Source organism: Melanotaenia boesemani, chromosome 17 (genome assembly GCF_017639745.1).
Source record: "Melanotaenia boesemani isolate fMelBoe1 chromosome 17, fMelBoe1.pri, whole genome shotgun sequence".
NCBI lineage: Eukaryota > Metazoa > Chordata > Actinopteri > Atheriniformes > Melanotaeniidae > Melanotaenia > Melanotaenia boesemani.
The window spans coordinates 6,411,461-6,434,028 of NC_055698.1; the positions used below are offsets into that span (position 1 = coordinate 6,411,461).

Sequence of the window (22,568 nt, forward strand, 5' to 3'; positions counted from 1 at the left end):
GTTGCTTCATCACGAACCAGAAGATCCTGAATGTATTTATGCGGAAACTATTTCCTAAATACTGTTGAATTCAAGTTGTTGCTGGAGGCACCAACGTCCAATGTGCTGCATCACCTTGGCTACAAACATGCTGGGAGAAAACAGAAAAATCTGGAGGATTCTTTTACGTCATATTTCTCCCAGGATCTGACATGTGAGCTTATCTTTCTCTCCCATGACCATTCCTGGATGCCATCAGGCGAAACCAGCATGTCTCTTATCTTAAATATGTGGTTTTCAGATGTTTCCTTCTGCCTGGAAATCAAATGCAGTTAAAAATATATGTTTTTTCTTCCTTAAGTTGTCCTGTCCAGCATTGTAGCAAACAGAATACTGGTTTGGTTGCCGTGTTGTGCTGAACAAATTTGCTTTGCCAAGGGGACGTTTATGGACAATTTTGACCAAAACTCCTCTCCACTGTGAACCTGCAGCTCATGGACAAAGCAGGATAAATAAAGTTTTACTCTGACATTGTGACTATTGACGTGATAATCACTGTTGATCCTGTTCTGTTCCTAATGTCTGAACTTGTGGTTACTCTAACTGTTGTTCTAGTTTAATTTTAATGCAGGTTAGTTCTGCATTAATCAAATATAATTTATACGTACGTCTACAACTACATAGGGATTTAACAGATTACACTATGTTCAGAGAAATTTCAGACAATTTAATGGATCATTTTCATTCAGTGGTGTGAATTGATATTTTCTGCTTTTCATGTCATGAACCGTAAATTGTCAATCAATTTAACAAGTTTATGTAAACTAAAATTCCACAAAGTACTGAAAAAGTCAGCATATGATATTCTGTAGAAGAACATTTGCTGCACAACCTGCAATGTTGGATAGAAAGTTATGTTGATGCAGAACTCTGCCAGACTGCGATATGTCAGTTTTTCTTTCCCGTGACCATTCTGAGGTGCAATCTGGGTTAACACTTCTCTCTTATATGAAATATTTGGTTTTATGTTTGTTTTTTAAGTGTTTCCCTTATGAATAGCAATAGCATGACTTTATTAGCTGATAATGATGATAACAGGTCTTTCAGTTTTCCAAGTAAATAATTATTGTGCAACCAGCTGTCTCACAAGAACTTTGATATACCTGCCTCAGTGAGAAAACATCAAACAAGTTACACATGCCTCTGGTCTATAAACAAACCATTCAATCTAGATACATCCAAAGAGCTTGACTAAGGGCAACTGGACTTATTTGCTCTGTTCTAGAAGATGTTTCACCTTCTATCCAAAAGGCTTCATCAGTTCTAATTATATTATAAGTAGTTTGTTGCTGACCAGATTCTTGTTACTGTTTGGTCTTCCCTGTCTCAGTTGTTACTTTTGGGCTCCTAGTTTACTCATTTAGTCCATTAGGTTTCTTAGTTCCCCAGTTTGTGCCTAAAAAAAACCCAAACCCACAGATCATAACAGTACCCAACAGAAAACAAGTCCCTGGAGCACAGTCGGTAGGTCGTTATGACAGGAGACTGGGCTGTGGAGGAGGCCCAAGGGTGGGCCAATAAGTGCTAACAAGGCAAGGACCCAACGGGTGGATCGCCAGAGAACCTGGGACATAAGAGCTGGGACACCTCTGGCAAGTCACAAGACACCCTGAAAGCCACAAATCCATAATGCACACAAGCTGGAAGCTGTAATGATTAGTTCCTGAAGACCCGGAAATTCAGCCACACACAGAAGGTAAAGGTTTGAACAAAGTAAGGTTTATTAAAACCAGGAGAATGGTGGGGAGAAACCAGATGTAGCCCACTAAGGAGTGGCAGGGAAATCCTGAAAGGCTGCGTGTTGAAGAATCCTGACACAACTCCAGACATTAATTATGGGTCCACTAATCCTAAAGGCGTAGTCAAGGGCAGGGAATGTTCAAACACAAAAGGGCAGAATCAGGCTACTTATCAAGGGGGGTAGGCAAATTTCCGTGGTTGTTCCAAGCAGGGGTCAATATCCAGATAGGCACTTGACAAGAACAACTCCGGCGTGGGTCAGGCAAGAGAAATCCAAGGACGTGACAGGGTCGATAACAGGAGGTCAGACACAAGAAAGTCAGTGGATCTCAACAAGATTAGCATTGCAGACCATCTGGCAGGGAAGCAGAGACTGGAGAGTGTTTAAGTAGGGCGGGGAGCAGATGAGGAGAGTGAGCAATCAGGGCAGGTGGAGTAAGTGAGCTTAGTGAGTGAGAGCTGCACAGCAGAGCAGCAACCATGACAGGAAGCAAAAAAGCCCAGCAGGATTTGCCAGGAGACAGGAACTTGAGCCAGAGACGAAGGGTGAGCGTCCCTTTCCAGGACCCCGTCTCGAACACGTGCCAAGACTTACAAAGACAAAACACGATGATGATCTGGCAGCGGTGTATATACACAGAGGTGAACTGACAGGGAGCAGGTGAAGCAATTAAGCAAATCAAACTAGGTGTGCTAATTAACAAATACACAGGTGGAAGAACTACAAAATAAAACAGACAGAATTCAAAATGACAAGACTAAAAAACCCAAACCCAAAGATCATGTCACAGTATTTTATTAAAAGGAAATGACCAATAATTTTTGCATTATATTAGTTAAAGCTTACACTGAGAAGCATTCTCTAGGTCTCACTCGTGTTATTTTCTATTGAGGAAATAATGAAGGGTCTAGGAAATGTGGAAATGTGAAATGCTACAACGATCTGAAGGCAATGTGCACTAATAGGGACAGTTTTTTAAACTTAATCATTTTTAAACTTGTCTTATATACACACACACACACATCAGTTTTATATTACACAACCATCACTGTCCTTTATAAAATGTGATTATTTTGTTCTCAGCTAACTGCTGGATGACATTATACTCATGATGTCCAGAATGTGGTCCAGTTTTAAACTCTTTGTCTTTAAGTTTTTCCCAGTAATGGCTCCATCTTCCTTTGCTGTCTGCTCCAAAACCAAACACATGGACCTAAGAAAGCAAAAGAACATACACATTTTATGTATGGAATAATCAACTTCTTAAAATCCTTAAATGTTTTACCTTAAATGGGTTTTTATGGATACAAGACTTATTGTGGAGCAACTGGACTGTGTTCATTGGACCCTTGCTGATGTAACAGGACCATTGTTGTTGCATCCGCTACTGGAATACAGTATGTCTTCAAAGATAAATTGCACTGATGACTGGTCTGAAATAAGTATGTACTGAAGCTACAGTTATGATTGTAGCCCCGAATGGTATACATCATTCACATTTCAAGAAGCTTAGTTTTTCAGTGGTGTATAACATGTGTAGGTACTTGGAATGTAGACTGAGTATAATATATATTTCTCATGCCCTGCCCACAGGGCATCAGGTACTAAGGGGTTAAAAAATAATAATTTGGTCTATAGCTCAGGATGAAAATTGACTCAGATATTTACATTTGTTCCTGCTGGACTTTTTGTTACGGCCCCAGGCCTGTGCATCTGTAAGGACTATGCAAAACTGCTGTACCAGAGCAATGCGAGGATTGGCTACTGTTCCAAGCCACGTCTCCTCCTTCAGATGTCCGGATTGGACGATTATGAACCCGGACAAATCCAGGATGGCAACCCGGAAGGACTCCTCTGCTATAAAAGCCACGTAGAAACAACCTGTCAGCGCGGCTGTGTGGTTGGGCGACACCAGTGAGCCAGGGTGGCTTTGTTCTTGTGTAGTGAAAAGCCTTGGATGGTAAAACCCTTTAGAGAGTTGGATTTGGTTGGGCTGAGCTTTTCAGGTTGATTTTTCGTTGTGGTGAAAAGACTCCCAGTTATTTGTGCAAACCGCTCTTGCTGTGGCGGATTTTGGTTTGAGTTAGTGACATTTGTGTTATACTTGACGCTCTCAACCATCAAAACACATAGGTGTTTTAAAAGCATCAATATCAGTTCCTCCTTAGTGGCTTGGTGGGATTTTCTAAAAAATAACCAAATCCTCACTTTTTCCATGTAAGTTTACACCCCTCTGGAACAACCCTGACATCCTGCAAAACAAAAAGCTTATCAATTTTACTCAATGGAAAAATAAAGGAATAAAACAGAACATATAATAGAAAATGGAAACTTCTTATCATTTAATATTCTCACTTCACAATATGGAATCATTAGCAAAACATTTTTAGAATATCACCAGCTTAAATCTATTATATGTAAAAAATATACCATTAATCAATTAAACTTACAGCTACCTATTAGGGTGGCAGAATTCATGAATCTCAATGCCCCAAAGCTATTATCAAAAACATATAGACTATTATCTAAACTAGAAGACTCAATCTGTCTTCCAACTTCAAAATGGGAGGGTGACTTATCCAGTAACTTTAATAAAGATAAATGGTCACAAATATGTTTAAACACCTTTAAAATGACTAAAAATTCAAATATGCAACTAATACAATTCAAAATTCTGCATAGAACTCATTATACAGGACAAAGGATGTTCAGGATGGGTCTGTCACAATCAAACATCTGCACACACTGCAATGAAAACACACCAGACAACTATCTCCATGCCTTGTGGTCCTGCACACCTGTCCGCAGGTTCTGGCTTCAGACATGTGTGGACATGTCAACATGGTTTAAATGTAATATTCCTACATCCCCGCACTATGTCTACTACAGTAGGTGACTTGGGTGACATTAATATGGCAATTAACGCACACATGATACGCACAGCATTATGCATCGCAAAGAAAACTATCCTTGTGAACTGGAAAAACAAAAATAATCTGTGTATTCAGCAGTTTAGGAATCTCTTAGTTGACCACATCAGTAGTGAGACAATGTCTGCCTCCTCAAAGAACTATTTGGCTGAATCTCACTCCTTCTGGTCCCCTGTGCTTAGTTCCATCACTTAGTGTAGGTGGAGGACTGTGACCTCGTTGCTATGCGGGTTTGAGAAATGGCCGGGAGTGACTGGTGGTTGCGGGTTCTTTGTGGTTGCCCGTGGTGCGGGACCGGGCTGCTCTGCGGTGGGGGTGGCTCTGGTTCTGGCCCCATCGGGGGCTGTGGGGGCCAGCAGTTGGAGTCGCCTCGTGGCAGGGGGTGAGGCCACTGGTGGTGCCTGGGTTGGTGGGCGTCGGTCCTGGGCCGGGCGGCAAGGCTATTCCGGGACGGGCTGTGCAGGGGTTCTGGGCTCTGGTGCCCGGGGGTGGTCCTCCTTCCTCCGGGGTGGTGGGCTCTGTATGTGCCGGGGGTCTGGGCCTGCCCGGATGTGCTGCCGTGGTGTGGGTTGGTGCATGCCCTGGTGTCTGGTTGACACCCTGGGACCCAGGGTATGGCCCCGGGGCAGGGGGGGTGTAGGGGTTTGAAGGAGGGCTGAGTGGGATTCGGGGGATTATAGGGGGAGGTGCTGGGGTGTGAGACAGGGATGCTTGTATGTTGTGTGTGTGTGTCTATAGTTTGGATGATGTTTGTGTGGATGGGGGGTATGTTTGTGTGCGCGTGTATGCATGTGTTAGGATGAGTGGGGGTGTGTCTGGGGAGTGAGAGTGGGAGGGTTGGATGCTGTGTGAGTGTTTATATTTTTTGGGTGGGGCTGAGAGGGCATATATGAGTTAGGATGAGCGGGAGTGTGCAAGGAAATAGGTGTGTGCATGTGTTACTGTGTGTGGTTGGGGCGGGGTTAAGTGCAGTTGTGGGGGGGGGGTGGTTGCCCCAGGGCTGGGTCCCCGGGTGGCTGCGCTGGTGGGCTGCTGGCTCTGTGGGGGTTGGTCAAGGGGGGGTGCTTGGGGCTCGCTGTCCGCTGGTACGCCTGGGGTGTCCCCCATGGGGCATGGTGGGTGGGTTGTGTGTGGCTTGACTGTGTGGTGGTGAGTGATTGTGGGTGCAGCGTGGGGGAGGGTGTGAGTTTGGGGTTATATGGGGTGCAGATTAAAGTAGGTGGGGAGTGGGGGGAGGGGGCCGATAGCACCCTGGTTCCCGGGGTGTGCGGCTGGAACATCGGGTGTGTGCTGGCCTACGCCGGGTGGCTGTCTGGGGGGGCCTGGTCCTCCTAGGCATGTTGCGGGCCCTCTGCCTTTGGGGGGTGGGGCGGCCGCCTCTGGGGTCCTGGGCCCTTCGCTTGGGCTGCCCTGGGTGGCCGGTCCCTGGCGGGGCCGGCGGCTGCTGATCTTGGCCCACTGGGGCCTGTGCCCCGGGACCGTGGGGGGCTCTTGCTGGGGCTTCCCTCTGCCGCCCTTCGGGTGGGGCTGGAGTCGTCTTTGTGGTGGGGTGGCTTGGGTTGGTGCTCCGGGTCTGCTGCTGGGGGCCCGGCCCAGGCCCTGGTCTGCCTCTGGCCTCCGTGGAGGCGTGGTCGCATTTGCATGATCTCACTCACCACTCTTCATCACTGATCACTCCTTGTTTCTCATGCTCTGCATGCTGACACAGTCACTGAGTTGTCTAGTAGGTTTTAATACTAAGTGATAATTATAAATTTTTTTTTTTTTTTGTATTTTTCCTGTGAGTTAGTATCTGGTCGCTGTTATGTCTTTTTGATCTGGTTATTATTTAAAAACTCTTAATGACTGCCAGCCCTGTTTTTTCTGTGTGTGTGTTTCTGCTTTTGTGAAAGTTGTAGGAAATTTTCTGCTGTGTTCATGTACAGGTGTAACAGTTTGTTGTCTGGTGATGGTGTGGATTGAAGGGTCGTTGTCTTCTGTCTGTGATCTTTTTGTCTCCTTTCTTCTTTCTCTTTTGCTCTTTTTGCTATTTTCCATCTTTTTCTGTCCCCTCCGGTCAGGTCCAGCAAGATTACATATATTCCGTGATTCAAAGTAAATAAATAAATAAATGAATCAGATTATCAAGAGGAGCCTTACCCATAGGCCTCCCCTTGGCAGAGCAAATTTGTTCAGCACGATACAGCAACCAGATTATCATTTTGCTTGCTATGATGCTGGACAGGACAAGTTATAAAAAAAAAAAAACTTGACGCTCTCATTAGGAGACGCTTTTTGAGTTATCTAACTAGTTTTTTGCTTTTGTTTTTTTTTTTTTTTTGGTTTATTTATCCTTTGTAGTAATCCCAGAATTTATCTAATGGACATTTGGTTTTCGATATTTGAAGATTTATTGTAGAAAGTATTATACCTGAAAAAGGACACCTTTCGTTTAATAGTTTTGTTTGTAAATACTGTCGTTTTTCTTTTTTTCTTTTTTTTTTATAGGAACCTTTTCTGTTATCTTTAAAGTTCCCTAGGTGTTTTGTGAATATTTCTGTGTTTTGTTTATTTATTTGGTGCAGGAATAAAATTGGTATTCCTTTTATAACACTCCGGACTCCGGATATTTGTCATTTGTTAGGGTACACCTTGAATAGGTCGGCAGTCCACTGCAAGGCCAACTCAGAGAGCAAAACAACCACTCACATATTCCTAAAAAGAATTTAGAGTGATTTATAAACCTAATGTGCACATCTTTGGATCATGGGAGGAAGCTGGAGTACCTGGCGAGAACTCACGCAGACATGGGGAGAACATGCAAACTCCACACAGAGTCAGGAACATTCTTGCTTTAAGGCAACAGTGTATAACCACCATGCAGCCTACCATGGCTTTCCAAAGTTGTGGAAGTTTTTATTTATTCTTTCACCATTCCTTTGGTACAAATATTTCTGATTTTGCCTGAACCACTAGTCTCTAGTCCCCTTCTTTAATTTCCAGTACTATCTTTTGGTCTTCCTAATATCTCTGTTTTTGATGGAGTATTATTTACATCTCAAACTGTACCAAAAATTGTTCATGTCCAAGATAAAACTTTGAAAAAATAATTTGGTCCAGTCTTGAAATACCTCATATGAACAGCAACACATTTTACACTGAGTTGTAACTATTACTATTATTGAAATCCAGTATTGTATAAGTCATGAACACTAGAACATCACATAGTTTTATCAATTTTACAATACAAACTCCAATAAAGCAAATTTACCTCATCACAAATGTGGAGTGCTAGAATTAAAGCCATAAAGCCAGTGGATGGATAGCTGCCCTCCTTTTCCAGCCACATGTCATGAATGTACTTCATGAAAGCCGGACTGAGCACCATCACCTGGTAGGAAACAGAAGAAATTTTTAAATGCATTGCCTGGCCAAGTAAAATAAATAAAAAACATATTTGGGCACAGAATATTGCTGAACCAAAAGCTGACCAACTGCAGCAACCCCAGATCATAGACTGCCCCCACAGGCTTGTACAGTAGGCACGAGACATGAAAGCTGGATCACTTTATCCTCCTCTCTTCCTACCCTGATGCTCCCATCACTCTTGAACAGGGTAAATCTGGACTCAGACTACATGACCTTCTTCCACTGCTCCAGAGTCAAATCTTTATGCTCCCTAGCAACCTGAAGCCTCTTTCTTCTGTTAGCCTCACTGATTAGCAGTGATGGGAATAACGGAGTTAAAATAAACGCCGTTACTAACGCCGTTGCCTTTTTTAGTAACGAGTAATCTAATTAATTACTTTTTCTATCGTTACAACGCCGTTACCATTACCAAAATGCCGTTACTACAAGTTACTGAGTGAAGCTACGAAGTGGTGGTCCCACTTGGTTTAACGCTAGCTTGGCTCACAGACACAGGAGCTCCAAATGTGTGTGTGTTTTCCCCTGTAGTGAAAACAGGGGTAAGCGATTAAGTAATGATGATTGGAGGAAAATTTTATAAGCCAATCAGAGACACCAGGTGGGCGGATGTTTACACACAAACCCAGCACATAGAAGCACACACACAAAAAATCAGAGATGGCGAGTCCGGACTCTCAGGGAAAGACGGCGTTTTCGAGGTGGAAATGATGAAGAAAATTCTTGAAGTACAGTTGTACCAGTTGTGGTCTTTTGAGGTGCAATAAATATTAAAACGTCTGTTCAGGTACCAGTCTTTGCTGTTCTACTCTATGCACCTGGCCTGTGAAACCTGTTCTGAAAAAAATCAAACTTCTTTGACATTTTTAAACTTTAAAAAAGTAATGAAATAGTTACTTTCCCTGGTAACTAGTTATTTTTATAGTGGAGTAACTCAGTTACTAACTCAGTTACTTTTTGGGAGAAGTAACTAGTAACTGTAACTAATTACTTTTTCAAAGTAACGTGCCCAACACTGCTGATTAGTGGTTTTCTTATGGCTACACAGCTGTTCAGTCCCAGTCCCTTGACTTACCTTTGCATTGTCCATGTGGAAATGTTCTTACTTTCATTATTAAACATAGCCCTGAGTTCTACTGATGTTTTTCTCTGATTTGATTTCAAACATTTAAGCCAATCAGTCATTCAGGATTTTTTTAACCAAATTTAGGTAGTTTTTGCAATCTCTTTACATGTTTTCTGTGCTTGATGCATGCCAATAATTTGACCCTTATTTAACAAACTGTCCTCTTTTCCATGACCATGGGATCTGTGTTTCAATGTGGTTCTTTAGGACATAAGAAGCTACTTATTTCATCACATGGGGTTAAATAATTTGCTGCCAGCTGAAAGATAACTGCACATGCACTAATTATCCAACACCAGGCTTGTACCTTATTTGTTTAGTTAAATCCAGGTGGTGACTTTTTTTATTGTAGGGTATTTTGAAATGTTACTTTTCAGACTATTTTGCAAAAACTCATGCAGAATAGAGAAAAACAGAAAAAAAAAATCTTATGGCACATGTAATAAAAATTAAGCAGCTGTTACTAAAATTATTTAGAGAGAAAAAAAAACTTAAAGTAATAATAAAAACAAAACAAAAAAACAAAAACAAAGAACAAACAGAACAATACTTTATGGTTTTCTATATGCACTGACTTGACTTGTTTGGTAAAGGTCTTCCAGTAGGCTGGGTCATCGTCTACATAATTAAAGGTCCATTTATACCCAACGCAGAAGACAGATGTGCAGATGAACAGACACTTTTGTCTGTCTCCTGCGGTGTTTAAGAATGTAATTAATGCACTCGGAGGTGCCTTGCAGATCGATGGCAGAAAACGGAGCAATAATACTCTATAACCATGGCAATGTAAACGACAGAAGTATGAAGGGCAGCGATGTATGACAACGCTTGAAATGAACGTATCTATTATGTATGTGAGGAAGCATAAATGGGCCTTAAAGGATGGTTCAGGGTCAGCTTTGTCAGCACCAGGTATTCTTTCATTCACATTGACAGTTTAGTTTAAAAACAGACAGGGTGTTTAAGGTGAACTGAACGCATTTAATACAATACTCACCAAATCCTTGTTAGCTTGTACTTTGGATTTTATAGGTGCATATGACCTATTGGAAAAAAGCATGAAATGAAAAAATATACAGTCAAACTTCAAGGTTGGATGAGTCACTCAGTAACCCAAATGACAAAAGCAGGGTTGGAATAAAAAATAAATGAATCAGTGGTAAATGAAAACCAATTTTAAAAAGTGACAAAAACAATTAGAATTTGAAATGATCAATTCTGGTTTTAACAATTCCTGATCAACTTCTGATCTACAGGGATTTTTACATACAGCAATGTCTAGAGTTTACAGAGAATGGTCAGTTGTGGAGTTATCCAGTGTCTGGATGAAGTGGTGCAGAATATGACAACCACTGAACAAAACCCTAGGCTGGTAGTTGAGCCCCATCAAGATCCAATTTATTTTTTAACATATTTGTAAACATAAATCTTCAGGCCCTGATGAAATCTCAGCCCATCTTTTACGGATACTCAACCCAGCTTGGTGCCCTGTTTTCTAGATCTATTTATATGCATACTGTCCAAACTGCCAGGAAAAAAAATCATTATCATAAATTATCTGTTGTTATCTAACAAGCAAACTCTTCAGGTTTAGATCCATCAGCACGTGTACCAAAGGCCTCTGTCATCTCACCAGTCTTTTTTACACTTTACACAAATGATTGCACCATTAAGAAACCAGATAATCTGAATTTTCTGACCACATCGCAATACTCATCCTGCCATACAGAGACACAGATCCTTCAGTGTATTTGACAAAAATAACAAAGTTGATGGTGCTGGACCATTGGGCAGCAGGGGACCACACTAGACTCTCGACCCACAATGAAGACATCAAACAGGTTAAATCCTATAAATACATTAGTATTAGTATTTACAATGATCATCTCTACAGTTTGAGTGACCATATTGAATATTTGTGTTCTTGCTTACAGCAAAGGCTGCTCTTTGTATGGGGACTTATGGAATTTGGTGTGGATCAGAAAATGATGTTTTTTGTTTAAATCAGGTTGTGCTGGAGAGCATTATTAGGTACGTCAGCATGGTACAGCAATCTCTCAGCCCATGCTAAATCTAAACTTCTCCATCTGGAACAGTCTGCCTTGAAGAATATTGAGAGGACTGGAAACCTCTCCCTCTAATCCATCCAAGATCAATGTCTACTCAGACAAGTACAGAGTTTTATCAAACCCATCACACATTCTTTGCAAGTTCTTACCTACTGGTAGAAGGTAACCAGTTCCAAAATGCAGATTGAGCCGTTTTAATAATTCATTTTGTCCCCATTTCAATCAAAATCTTAAATAATTTTAAATAGTCTCTTTTATTGCCATATAGATTGTACAATATCTCTTATTTTGTTTTCTTCATTTTTATCCCAAATGGATATTGTGCAATATATTGATGATTTATGCTGTGTGGCTGATGGTGTATTGATGTCAACAAGGCAACTAATGTAACACCACATGAGTCCAAAGTAAATTTCCCATTGGGGACAATTTTAAACTATACTAAACCACTGACAACCCCTACTTTTGCAGGCTTTTAAGATCACAGTTAAAATAAGTCTTCATTTAGTATTATGATTGAATGAATGAACGAATGAACAAACAAATGAAACTTTATTGTTATTGCAACAGGTGCAACGAAAATTTTTTCCAGTGCAAACCAATCCAAGAGCACACAACACAACGTATAAACAAAACAGGATCAGGCAGACTGAGGCAGCAGCCGCTGTGCAGCACGTCATTTTCACAGATAGAAAAGATAACATGAGGGAGAGTAAAAAAAAATGTCCCTACATTGGGCCTAGAAGGGCACACACCAGCCCATTTTTCGGTTTGAATAAATTTGGTCAGTTGCACTGAGAGACCAGCTGATCAGATCCATGGTTCAAGATGGTTCAGATTTAGAACAGAAATGCAGAGAGAGGCTCAGATAAGACAGGACAAGTAGCAGGGCAGAGTATGGGGAAGGAGAGAGAAGAAAAGCGTCTGCCTTCGTTGAGAGCAGTAGGTAGTTACACTTATTTTTGTCTCTTATGTTACTAATTAAAATGACAAAAAGTTTGATTTACTTATTAAAAATAAATTTTATGATGAAATTTTACTCACACTCCAGAAAATCCTGTTGTGAATGCCTTGATGAGCCACATAAGATCAGATATTTTGAATGGAAACAGAACAAGATGAGTAGTGTTATCTAAATCCACAGCACTCTCTGGATACATGACATGATGGGTCGTTCTATTCCCAACATCTGCTTCATAGCCTTTGATGGGAGCAGCATTCACCCTGAACACAGAATACATTACAATAAGCTTATTTTTGTAAAACAGTTCCGAAAGAAACTCATTGTTTATCTTGACATGTTTTCTGCTCCTTCCTGTAGCTGTCCACAGAGGGGTCGTGTCATGTTGCTGTGAAGTGTTTAATAGGCTATTCTGACTTAAGTTTGCCACAGCATTACATCCACAGCAACTTTGTGTGACCCCACTGAAGAAGGGTCAGAGACGGATTATTCAATGGTCATTGTGGACATGGCTCAAGGGCCGACACCCACCTGGGGCCCGAATTAAGGATCAAGCATCTTCTGATCAGAATCTGTGCTTGGCAAGAGGCATACAAGCAAATAATTGGTTCCCCGAGCCAGAAGGGCCCCAGAGGACTGATCAGCTGAATCATTATGGAGCAGCGATTATATGAAGAGTTTGCAACAACAATAAGAAGCCCCACCTCCAAACTGGTGACAGCAGGTTTATCAAAATGAAGAAAAGTTTTTTGTGTGTCAATGAAAAAAGAGAAAAAAGAAGACAGGAAGATCAAACGAGATCAAGACAGTGGTAGGTAGTGCAGATAATACTGAAGTTAAATTTAGCTCAGAGCAGCTCAGGTGTGTCCTGGTGAGTGTCCTGGGTGTAACGAGGCTTAACATAAAATCAACAAACCTGGACTGTCATAAAGAGTCATTATGTGGATCCACCACATAGTTTAAATACGGTTCCAATATGGAAAATTATTTATTCTCCTGTTTAGTGAAATAAAAATTGTAACTAATGAAGTAAGTATTTAACACTTTAACAACAAAAACCTTTAATATAATATTAACATATTACCATTATAAAGGGAGAGGAGTGCTGGTTGGAGGGGTCCCCTTTGATATTTTGCCAAGGGCTCCAAAAGTCTAGAATTTGTCTCTGAAAACACCTCATAATAGTTTTGCAAAAAAAAATATAGAGAGAAAGGCAGGAAAAGCACATTCTATCTTTCATCCCCCATATGGGAGGACTTGATTCAGTAAATGGGGAACAAAGTGAAAACTACAACAGCTACAGAGAGAAGACATCACCAGACAGGAAGTCAAGGGACAGACGGGAGAGAGGCAATAGTCCAGTCACGTTTTTCTCATCTGAGGCCTAGTAACAAAGTGAAGCCTTACCTTCCTTGTGATGTTCTTAAAAGGGTCATTCACCCTCATCTTTTCAAACTGGAGTACTGGTGACTTGACTCGGGGAGACAGAGCTTTTTCAGCTGCAGACCATAACCTCTGAAACCATCTCCCTCTTTCTATGAAGTCTGCCAGACCTCTTAATGAATTTAAATCTCTTTTTAAAACTCATTGTTTTACGCTGGCTTTTAAGTACAAAGAGCACAATCACAAGGTCAGTCCTTGTACTGTCTTCTGCCTTTTATTGTTTATGTTATTGATTGATTGAAAACACATGTGTGTTAAAGGAAGGAGGCGAGTGAATGAGAAGAGAATGATGAGATCTTCAGTCAGACACAAATTAAGCCAAAAAAGAGAAGATGACAAGAAAAAGACCAAAGAATAAAATCACCTGCAGAGACAGAAGCCCTTACAGACAGGGCTGAGAGGCTACGGCCGTATGTGTGAAAGACAACCAACCAACATTAAACCTACTTGTTTTTAATAATAAAAAAAGAAAAGACTAGCAATATGATATTAGGGACACCAACGTTTAAGTTCAGCTGAACTGTTTCTGTTCTTTTATCACAAGAATAGAAGTTAAGGGGAAAGATGGAGAGACAGATAAAGGAAGGCAGCCCTGGAAAGCTGGAGAAAAAGTACAGCAGGAGACAGAAGGAGGACAGAAACGGGAAAGAAACTGTAACAGTTTCTTTAAAACACACACAATATTTAAAAACACATTTTAAATGTTTAAAAAAACACACAAAAATGTTTGTGTGTGAACTATGGTTGTATCTGAGCTTCTGCATCTTTCTTTGTTTTTTTAATCTGGCACTGAGAAGGACACAGGAGGAAGCTGAAACATGTCGAGGTAAACAAGGACCTTCTTTCCTGTCTCACCAGAAGTAAGCTTGGTGTAATGTTTTAACAAGAAGAAACTATAAACGTTTTTGGACAAGCAGAGACTGTAGATTACAAAACCTTTTGATGTTTTTTCTTTTTTCATTCTTTCTTTCTTTATTTTTTTATTGTCAGTGATAGGGGCTAACATTAAGAAAGAATTTCTTTTACTGGTCAGTTACCTTATGACGACATCTTGGTAATCTATCAGAGGTCCATAATGAGATCTTTTCAGGTTAACAGAATTCCCCACAACTGCACAAGTCCGGCAGCGATCAGGTCTGGGTTCTGGAAGATCTGGTCTGGGTGGAATTATTTCAAATATCTTCTTCACTGTTGCTTCATAGACACTGAAGTTACGCTCTTCAAGCTGTATTTCCTAAGAAATATAGTAGTTTGTCATTAGACCAGTTTAAGTTGTTTTTCTTGTTTCATAAATAAGACGAGAAATTACATTTGATGACTTTAAAGGAAGACAGCCTACCTTCCACCAGTAGAAAGCATCCTCAGTGAGGTTGTGCTCTGCACACAAAAATGGCTCAACAGAACTGTTAAAACTACTGTTAAGCAACAGTGGATCTTCCAATAAACATTTCTCACAAGCACACAACCTTTGATCCTGAAACTGCAGCCAGTCAGCTGCAAGGAATTGTTGACTTATAAAAAACCAAATGGCAGCAACAGACAGCAGAAAAAGGAACATCTTGAGGGTGATCATTATGCTGGACATGCATCAGTTTCAGCCTGTAAATTGTGTGATAAAATACAAAAGTGAATCTATGTAATGGCTTAAAAAAGGCAATTTATTCTTGCTAATGTGAAATAATATTAAAATAACTAACAATAGCTTGTAACTTTCTCATATCTTTAAATTAACTCCTCTTTACTTCATGAGCGTACAAAACATGCCACTATGAATACCACTGATGTTTATAATTACAAAAATAATTCTTGTAGTTCTAGTACATCTTGTTATCAGTTCCTAATAGCAGCAGTTAATACTATAACAAAATATAGTATAACAAAATATAATATCAGTCAGATGTGTTGCGGGTCATTTTCTTTATTCACTTACCTGACTTCAGAGTAAATCCACTTCTCAATTAATCACATCCAGCAAAACTAAATGTCTCCTAGAAGTGTGCAGACTTCTGACAGTTAAGCAGTTTTCTTTTTTTGGTTTCTTTTTTTTTTCCTGTGTCCTGTTTGCAGGACACAGGATTGGTGCACCTTAGGGTTGGAGGGTGTGGTTGTAGAAATAATGCAAACATTTGTTATGGATTTGGTGTGTCTGTTTTGCAGGTAAAGCTGTGGATGCCAGAAGCCAGTTTTCAGACACACCTGAGACTGATCATCTCATCACTGCCTCAGTATTTCAATTGAGCTCTGAGTACCAATTTCTGCCTGATCGTGGCTTTCACTGCTGTGTAGTTCCTGCCGCTGACCTGCCGCTGACCTGCCGTTCCAGAGCTTCAGTTCCTGCCTGCCTGCATGCCGATCCACTCAGTCACTGACCCACCTGTTTTTATACAGCACACTATCACCAATTACTTCCTTTAAATAAACTGTTAAAACTTTAAGAGTTGCACGCCTGCTTTTGGGGCCCTTAATTTTTTTAGCTTCTTCATCATAAGATGGTTATGCCATATTCAATTTTTATTGTTTTTATTTTTATTTTTTTTTTGAAGTGTGGAAAATTGGGGAATCTATTAGGTAAATGTGGTTTTAGCTTGTTTTGCTTTGTGTTTTAAAAAGACGGAAAGATACCAAAATTACCAGTTTAAATTAAGAAAAAGTACAAAACATCTGATAAGAAAAAAAGGTGAGGCTGGACATTCAGCTTCAGAGCCCCCTATTGGCTATTGGAGACCTAAACATTTTCATGGCCTAACAAAGCAAGAAACAGCTCTAAGTTGCTCAAACTCTGGTGCTTCTTTTTATTTCCTTTCTTTTCATGAGTGCACCTGATTTCAAATGAATTATACTTCCAATAATCCAGTTGTATATATGCTTTTAATATAGACTTCTATATAGATTTTTATATAGACTTTTATATAGATTTTTTTCTGTACAGTTTTTGTTCTTATCTCTGTAATACTGTTTTTGCACTGGTTTTTCACAATCACCTTTGCTGCTGTAGCACAGAAATTTCCCCACTGTGGAACAAATAAAGGATTATCTTATCTTAAATTAAATCAAACTTTATTTATAAAGCGCTTTCCATGCTGAAGGCAACACAAATATCTTTACATGATAAAAAAGTAATTTAGGCATATTGCTCCATCCACACCAGGAGCCAGTCCACCCATGTCCACAAAGGCCACCAACACCCAGATCAGGGCTATCCAGCTAAATAAGATGGACAGTCTGCTGCTAGCATGTAGCAGTCAAGGTGAAAAGTAGCTTTGGTCCTTCATTCCTGCAGAACGGGACGCAGACTGAAAGTGAAGCAACACTAATGAAACACACAAGAGGAGGATTTCCTTTTATTTATCTATTTATTCATACACAATGTTTTTTTTTTTTTATTGTTGTCCCAATTTCTGTTCAGTCTTTATTTCCCGCAACTCCTTGTCCTCCTGGTTAATAGCAGCAATTGTGTCCCTCTGCACCACCCACCCAGTTGGAGCACCCAGCAACAGGTACCACTGTCAGATGGATCTGTACATATTTATTTTATAGATTAAAACAAATGACTAAATTGCATAATTTAGCAGACACTTTTCTCCAAAGCAAATCACCCATGTAAGATTCAAACTCCGGTCTCCCGCATGGCAGACAGATGCTCTACCGACTGAGATATCCAGCCACATGTTCAGATACTGCTGGCGTGTCTTGCCTTCTAACACTGCGATGACAGGATCAGCCACCTGCTGACACTATTCTGCCTTTCTGACACCAGTAATGCCCACACCGTGCCCACCAATTACACATTTTTACGTTTTTCAACGTGGTCCATCAGGATCTCAGTCTCACACCCCAAAAAATCACACTTTTCCCTCCTTTTCCCTTCTGAGCCATCATGCAAATGATGTGATGAATATGTCCACCTGACCATTTATAGCCACCATGTGGGCGTTCCCTCACATGTACTCGCTTTAGAATTGATTCTGATTCATAAACGGAAACAGGTGTAGGACGTGCATGTGCACGCTTTCATAAATCTGAAAGTAGACATGAGCAGCATTTCCTTTTTGCGCTACAAACGCCATCTGTAGTTTACTTTGCTATGCACAGTTTGATAAATGAGGCCCCAGGTACCCCAGCCACCCAGACAATGGCAATCACTGTGTCAACAACCCCCAGCATAAAGGATTCCCATGAGGAAAACACTGAGGTTAAAACAAAGATTAAATAACCAGAAACAACAGAAATAATAATAAAAATATATACATTTAAGGAACTTCATAAAATATTATAATTTAAAAAAGTAATAATGTTAAGTAAAATGAAAATAAAATAACATGAGATAAAATTATATAAAGCAAATTAAGATCAAATAAAATTCAGTTAAAAGCTAAGCTAAAAAGGTAGGTCTTAAGTCTCTTTAAAAACATGAACAGTCTCTGCGGCCCTGAGCTTCTGTGACAGGCTGTTCCACAGATGAGGGGCGTAATAATGGAAAGAGGAAATTAAATGAAAAAGGTTATCAGAAAATGAATTTGCAGCCTCTGTTTCTGTGTCCGTTTGATGCTAACAAACCATGACCAGCTGTTTTACTCCATTGTGTCCTCGGTACTCTGTAAGAGCCCAGTATGTTGTCTTTATAATAAAATCCACTATATCCAGGTGAATTAAGTTTTTTCAGTTAAATGAAGTTATTTTAGCTTGTGTTGTTTTAAAACCGCAGTTTAAAGAGACAAACAAGCAGCTCTGGCTATTTATTGCCTCTTGAGCTTTAATATCCCTACAACATAGCAGAAGATAACAGAGAAGAACCCTAACCAATTTAAGTGATTTGTAAACAGGTAATACCTTCAAACTCTGGCATGACTCAGCTCCCTCTGACCCCACCAAGTAGTATCCTTTTCTTGATGTCTTTTCATAAAATCCTTTAATCACTCTTCTATTTTATGGCTTTATAAGGGACCCTGAAGTAACCTTGATTAGTTTGATGAATGAAACGACTGGGACAGTCAAAAACAAAGAAAATGTATGGCATTCTCCAGACCTCAACACTACATTTGCCACTCATACTGTGTTCTACAATGAGCTAGCAAGATTGTTTACCACTTCATGTTGCTCATAACTTACGAGACAGATGTGGATGTCATATAAAACCCAGCCATACCTAAACACACCAAACACTTGTTCCTTCCTGGGTTGTTTAGAGGGCGCAAGAAATGTTCCAGTTTGTCCTGTTGCTTTACAAGCCACTGGCTCTAATGTTGCTGTTCCAATGGATGGCTGCAAAGCAGAGTTGACTTTGCCTGATTTGTGACCTAGGACATCGAATACAACTATGTAGACTTATGTTTGTATAATTCAACACACATTTGTATATCAAAGTGAAATTGTTGACATAATGACTCCAGATTGAAAGTGAGCTTGTTAATTTGACCAAAGAAATCCTGAGTAAACAGATAATTTCTATCTAGGTCTGTAAACCATGGTTTACATTACTGCTTTGACATAAGACTCAAACTTCATTTGTTCTCCCCGAGGAGAAAACGAGGGTCGGCTTTCATATGGCAAGCATCCAATGTTGGTGTTTGGTCTGAATCGGACATACCCATGTTGTGAAATTAAACAAGGGTAATCTAAATCCTGAATAAAATATTCACGTTCTGCTCTTGTTCTTCTGCACTGATTTAGCTGTTTTTTGTGTTTTTTTGTAAACGTTTTTAGAGTCAGTCTTGTGTTGACTTGTCTTATCACCTTTTCAGTTCCCTTTGCTTTCTTTTGAGAAACTGTGACAGAAACATAAGATAAGACAATAATCAAGATAAGACTGCATTTAACTGGCTGGAGAGATCTCACAGTACGGATGTTAGGATGCAAGATGTATGCAAATTAGCCATCAATAGGGGGCATGTCACAGAGAACATCTGCAAAAGTTCTGTAGTTCGCCTTTAGACATCAAAGCACTGGGAAGGAATCTAGATGTGATCAAATCTGATTTCTCATAATTAGATCACTGTAATGGACATTACCCTTTTTACATGATCAATGGGATAATCAAATAACTCCATAAATTGGGTAATGAACAGATTTTGGTGTGCATGTAAACAGGCTCAGTTTTGTTTGATAGGCAAGTAGTGATGGGTTGACAAAGCCATTCGCCTGGCCTGGGTACCTGTGTTTGTTTTATTTTTTTAATGCAGTGTGGGATGATATATCTGAAGTTTCTTCCTTTGTATGAATGGTCTGTGGCTGATGTTATGGTTTAGGTATGGGATTCTTGGTTCTCAGGCTCTGCTACTGGATTAAATATTTTATTTAATTCTTAACATATACATATATATATATATATATCCAAACACCTGAATGAAAAGGAGACCTTATATAACCTCATCATACGAACTGCTCTGTGGCCTGTATCGACTGAATTTCAAAAACCTGTTTTCCCTGAGCTTGTCTATGGTATTGACTAATCATGTGTTTCTTGCAATTTATCTCAGCTGGACCTGCCAAAGAAACATTTCTGAGAAACCATTGAACACACACACCAAGCCCTGTTGGACTGGCTTCTCTGTGTATCTTGGTGACTATGAGCTTCTAATGTTGGCAAACTTCGCTAAGCCTTTAGAACGTCCAACCAGGAACAATACATACATTCATTTTTTTTTTTTAAACAATAGGCTGCTGTTTTAATGTGGCAAGTCAACAGGTGAGGTGACAACGACAACTGGGGAATTTCACCCTGGTAAATATATAAAAAGGAACTGCAGGTTCTAATGCACCAGGACAGATTTAGATTGCCTAAAAACTCAAGTTTATTAAACACAGATTTTAAATGGAAACATAAGCTGGTAATAGTCCCCTCTGGTCACCATAGGCCAGGGGCCCTGCATGTCATTAAAATAACTAGTTAAAAAAAGCACATGCTAACAAAATAATAAAGGCCAACACAACTAAAACATGCAAGTCCATTAAAAAAAAAAAAATAAAACACACACAAGGTTGTAGTCCAGCGCTTGGTCCAGATAAGGTGGAACACAGCAGGGAAGATGTCTGAGCAGGTGGTGCTTTATAAAATTGACCCGGACAAGACAACAGAGCATCCAGGGGCGCTGCAGCAAAATTTTGCTCACAGCACCCAGCCAACGGATCTAAAAGTAGGACATGAGATAAGTTTCATATTAAAAACAAGCTAGATATCCTACCAGTGAATGAAGTTTACCCTGCCCAAATGATCAAGGGAAAATTAGTCAGACACACAACTCCCAGATGATGGAAAAGGCTGCTTGGCCTGATGCCAATTTACCGCAGTAGCCGGGAGAGGGAGAGAGACAGTCCACCTGAAAAAGGCAGAACCAATACAGGTTGCCCTAACTTTGGCCAGTAAACTGCCACAGTGCAGACAGAATTAAGGGGCTGTCACAGGGAAACCTTTGCTAACCACAAGCAAGGCTGATGGCAATACGGTGAACTGGCGATCAGAGTCTCCTGGCAAGACCAGCCCCAGAAGAGAGGAAGCCACACGCTGAGAAGCAGACACCCAGCCAGTTATAAAGCTGGTTGCTCTTATCTACCCCTTAATGGGTCGCACCTGCTAGGTGCAACTTGGAGGGAAAGTAAAGGGTGGAAGTCTTTCCCACCACAATAAGCTGATGAGGTGCCTGCAGTTTCAGGTTAAGGATGTTCAGTTCCTGAGTTATAGCCAATAAAAATGCAAGGTAGTTTTTCTGCATCACTCTAAGACAGGATGTTTCAAATTTCTACAATATTACGTAGGTGGAAGGAGTTCTAGAAACCTGTTTTACATGCGAGCCAAAGGAAAAATCTTGGTCATAAATAACTTCAAGGTTAGTACTCCCAGTGAATAGTACTGAAAGCCAAATTAATGGCATCCAGATTAATACACAGCTAAACAATTTTGTCTTGAGTTTTTCAGGTCCATAGACAGCAATCTCAGTCTTGTCTGAATTTAAAACGAGAAAATTTAGAGTCATCAAGGTCTTTATGTCCTTAAGACATCTTTGTAATCTAACACACTGATTGGTTTCATCAGGTATCATCCATGTAGCAATGAAAACTTATACCATATTGTCTAATGATATTGCCTAAGGGAAGAACGTATAATGTGAAAAGTATTTGTCCAAGTGTCCAGGTGTGTGAGGAAGACATTTACATAAACAAACTGAAATCTATTACATAAATATGACATATTTAGGATTAGGATTCTATATCACCTGCTCTGGCCCCAGGAATGTATATGACTATGATCCCTGGTGTCTCTAATGCCAAATTTCTGACTATGGAGCTGCCATTAACTAGGTTGCTTTTTTTCTCTCTCTCAGCTGGTGTGTCGCTGAGTGGGGATAATCTTTTGAAATGTGGACAGGTCGGTGGTGAGCCACATGCTTAAGCTTGGGGCTATGTTTCTTCTTGAGCATTACCCAACTGACCTGGGACCCAGGCACCACCACCACATTAGTCAAAAGCTTACTCTCACAAGACAAAATTGTGGTATGAGCAAAGGGTCAGAACAAGCTCAATGTGTAACTTTTTTTTTTGTTGTTGTTGTTTGTTAATAGGTTTTCAAAAAAATATTTGAAGACACTTCGAGGACAGTGGATACTTGAAAGACCAGGTGATGACACCTTGATGTGGAGCTGCTGAGTCAATGGCTGATTTTAGTTTGCAGTTAAAATGGTTAACGATAAAATAAATAAAATTTGCAGCCACTTCAAAAGTAAGAAAGTGTTTCCTCACAGCTCTCACTGGGGCCTTCTGTTGGATAATACTGGTGATGTTAAAAAACACACAGTAGTGGTCTGACACTGCCAGGTCAACAACAGAAGACACACCAGTTGACAGGCTATAGGTTATGAGC

At 40.2% G+C, this 22,568-nt stretch overlaps 1 protein-coding gene across 2 annotated transcripts; it reads right to left on the reverse strand.

The window, feature by feature from the left end:
- Window positions 1-2,559: 2,559 nt before the first annotated feature.
- On the reverse strand, window positions 2,560-15,941 carry LOC121657242 (CMP-N-acetylneuraminate-beta-galactosamide-alpha-2,3-sialyltransferase 1-like). 2 transcript variants are annotated; one of them, XM_042012652.1, is made up of 7 exons: window positions 15,645-15,935; window positions 15,054-15,313; window positions 14,752-14,948; window positions 12,355-12,534; window positions 10,239-10,284; window positions 7,961-8,080; window positions 2,560-2,993 (listed from the first exon to the last, which is right to left on the reverse strand). In XM_042012652.1, exons 2-7 carry the CDS (start codon window positions 15,297-15,299, stop codon window positions 2,826-2,828), a joined length of 957 nt encoding a protein of 318 aa, XP_041868586.1. In that variant the 5' UTR covers window positions 15,300-15,313; window positions 15,645-15,935; the 3' UTR covers window positions 2,560-2,825. The 2 variants fall into 2 exon arrangements, with proteins under 2 accessions (XP_041868586.1, XP_041868587.1); XM_042012653.1 differs by lacking the exon at window positions 7,961-8,080 and having other exon boundaries at window positions 15,645-15,941.
- Between the last annotated feature and the right edge of the window lie 6,627 nt (window positions 15,942-22,568).